The 2,617-nt window shown below is 38.9% G+C and overlaps 1 protein-coding gene across 1 annotated transcript in view; it reads right to left on the bottom strand.

Annotated features, from left to right (window-relative positions):
• Positions 1 to 2,617, bottom strand: part of LOC100965481 (T-complex protein 11 X-linked protein 2) — a gene marked incomplete at its 3' end in the record, with an annotated part of 13,739 nt that overhangs the window by 6,347 nt on the left and 4,775 nt on the right. Inside the window, exon 3 of the mRNA XM_012813856.2 lies at positions 878 to 980. Within this exon, the coding sequence (XP_012669310.1) occupies positions 878 to 980 (103 nt within the window). The remainder of the gene's footprint in view (positions 1 to 877; positions 981 to 2,617) is intronic.

Here is a 2,617-nt window from a genome sequence, read left to right as displayed (position 1 = left end):
GGCTCAAGGGAGTCTCCTACCTCAGCCTCCCAAGTAGCTGGGACCACAGGCGCCCGCCACAACACCCGGCTATTTTTTTTTCTTTTTGGTTGCAGCCGTCATTGTTGTTTTGGTGGGCCTGGGCTGGCTTCGAACCTGCAACCTTAGGTGTATGTGGCTGGCGCCTTAGCCACTTGAGCCACAGGCGCCGAGCCTAGAGGGGCATTATTTATGAATGAGGTTCTAATCAGGATTCACAGATTCTTTATTAAGCTGATTATAAAGGAGAAATGTCCCCTGAAATCACTTCTTCCATTAAGAGTAGGCAATACCACTATTAACAGAGTACCCTGTTCGTCTATACCTGTTACATCTGTAGACAATTAAAGGAATAACCACTAAGAGATACTCCCTCCAAGTCTGTCTAAAAAGGTCTGCAAATCACTCCGTCTTATTGCTAACTGAGATCCCAAAATGAACATTTTGACAATAGAGGCTGAGTATCCCTACTCTGACACGTTTGAGGTCAGAAATGTTTAAAGCCGCAGATATTTTCAGATTTTGGAATATTTGCAATATAATCGCAATATATTCCCACGAGCATTTCCTTTGAGCATCATGTCAGTTCTCAAGAAGTTTTAGATTTTAGAGCATTTTGGATTTCACCCTTTCAGATTTAGGATGCTCAACCTTTAATTGCATTGGTTTATTCCCTGTTTAAATATAATTTGCAGCTTTGACCTTTTCAAACTAATCATTACACTGATTTCTGTTTTATTTGTTGGTACCATTAAAGACACATTCAAACATTAAATTTCTTAATAAGGAAATCTGAACCAAAACCCATTTGTGCTTTGTACCTACACCAGGCAAAGTCAAACAGAAAAAAAGAGTCTACCTGTTTGGAGGTAAAACATTCTCTCCCATGTAGAAATCTTGGTTTACCATGATTTCATGAGCAATGCTCATCCTGGAAACTTCCTTAATTGTTTCCATTAGACCTGTAACAGAAAGGACTTCAGGCTACTCTCTGGAAAAAGGCACAGCAATCATCAACGGAGAACTCACACAAGTAGTATTTCTGTTATATTCAGAGATTCACTCAATCAAGTAAGGCTCCCAAATTTAGATTTATCAAATAGATTTCACACATTCAGTCAATCATTTTAATATTTGAAGTTTTCGGCTCGGCGCCTGTGGCTCAAGCGGCTAAGGCGCCAGCCACATACACCTAAGGTGGCGGGTTCGAATCCCCAGCCCAGCCCGTCAAACAACGATGATGGCTGCAACCAAAAAATGGCCAGGCGTTGTGGTGGGCGCCTGTGGTCCCAGCTACTTGGGAGGCGGAGGCAGGAGACTCGCTTGAGCCCAGGAGTTGGAGGTTGCTGTGAGCGTGATGCCATGGCACTCTACCCAGGGGGATAGCTTGAGGCTCCGTCTCAAAAAAAAAAAAAAAAAAAAAATATTTGAAGTTTTCTGAACTCTTTGTCCTTTGACAACACTAAAACTCTCGAGAGCAGTCAAGCATGGGAAAAATTTTTTTTTTTTTAAGGCTAGTCAAGTGAAGCAATGGGAGTGGAGAAGGAAAGGAGTTAATTTTTGAAAAACGAAGTAAAATTGATTTTAAAACTTTCTGCTTGAAACATAAAAACAACAAGTAAAACAGCAAATAAGTTGTGGTTTATAAAGTAAACATTTATCTAAAGGTTGTGTTCTACTATCTTCTTCCTACCTCAGAGGCCACAGGCAATAGGAGAGCTAAAGTCTTTTTATAGATAACACCAAAAATCTTACTAGCGGCTCTAAAGCTGAACCATGATTCTAAAGTAAGTTTCCACATCTGGGGATTCAACAAACCAATATAATTAAAAAAAATTAATTAACTGCCATTTTGCCAATTTTTAACTTTCCACACATGGACACGAAGGCAAACAAAAATAAACAAAAAAATCCTATATCATGAACAACACAATCATTTCCTACAAAGAAAGCAATTTTTAACACTCCTAAAAGTATAAGAAAAATATACCCAGTATAAAGCACAGTTTTTTTTTTTTTTTTTTGCTTGTATGAAAGGTCTTTATTGGTGGGGGGAGGGAGGCTGCAGAGCAGCATTAAGGAGGAGAGAAAAGAGGAAAGATAAGGAGAGAGCGGGGAAGAGAAGAGGGAGAGAAGAGCGAGGGGGAAGAGAGAAGACAGCAGAGAAAGAAGGCAGAAGGAGGAGAGAGAGAGAAGGAAGGCAGAAAGTGAGAGAGAGAGGAGGAAGGCAGGAGGTGAGAGAGAGGGAGAGAGAGAGAAGGAAGGTAGAAGGAGGTGAGAGAGCAAGCACAGTTCTTTAAATGGAATCTAACTGTATTTTAAAAACTCATTACAATATCTTTTTTATTTCATTCAGTATTGTTAAGAAGTATGTCAGAAATTAGTATTGGAATTTGGAAACCAATATTCCAAGTTCATCATGCATACTACTTACAGCAGTGATACATAATAGTAAGCATATACATGGTGGCCATAAAGTTCATGTACAATTTAAAATAGACAACTATCGCACATGAACTTTATGGCCACCCTGTATAGCAATTACAATTATTACCTATTATATAAAATAAAACCTAAAATTTATTCTTTTTTTTTTTTT

Source organism: Otolemur garnettii, unplaced genomic scaffold, assembly GCF_000181295.1.
Source record: "Otolemur garnettii isolate 467f Iridium unplaced genomic scaffold, OtoGar3 scaffold00319, whole genome shotgun sequence".
In the NCBI taxonomy this organism is placed as follows: Eukaryota; Metazoa; Chordata; class Mammalia; order Primates; family Galagidae; genus Otolemur; species Otolemur garnettii.
Note: the sequence above shows the minus strand (reverse complement) of the source record. Positions and strands in the feature narration are given on the sequence as shown.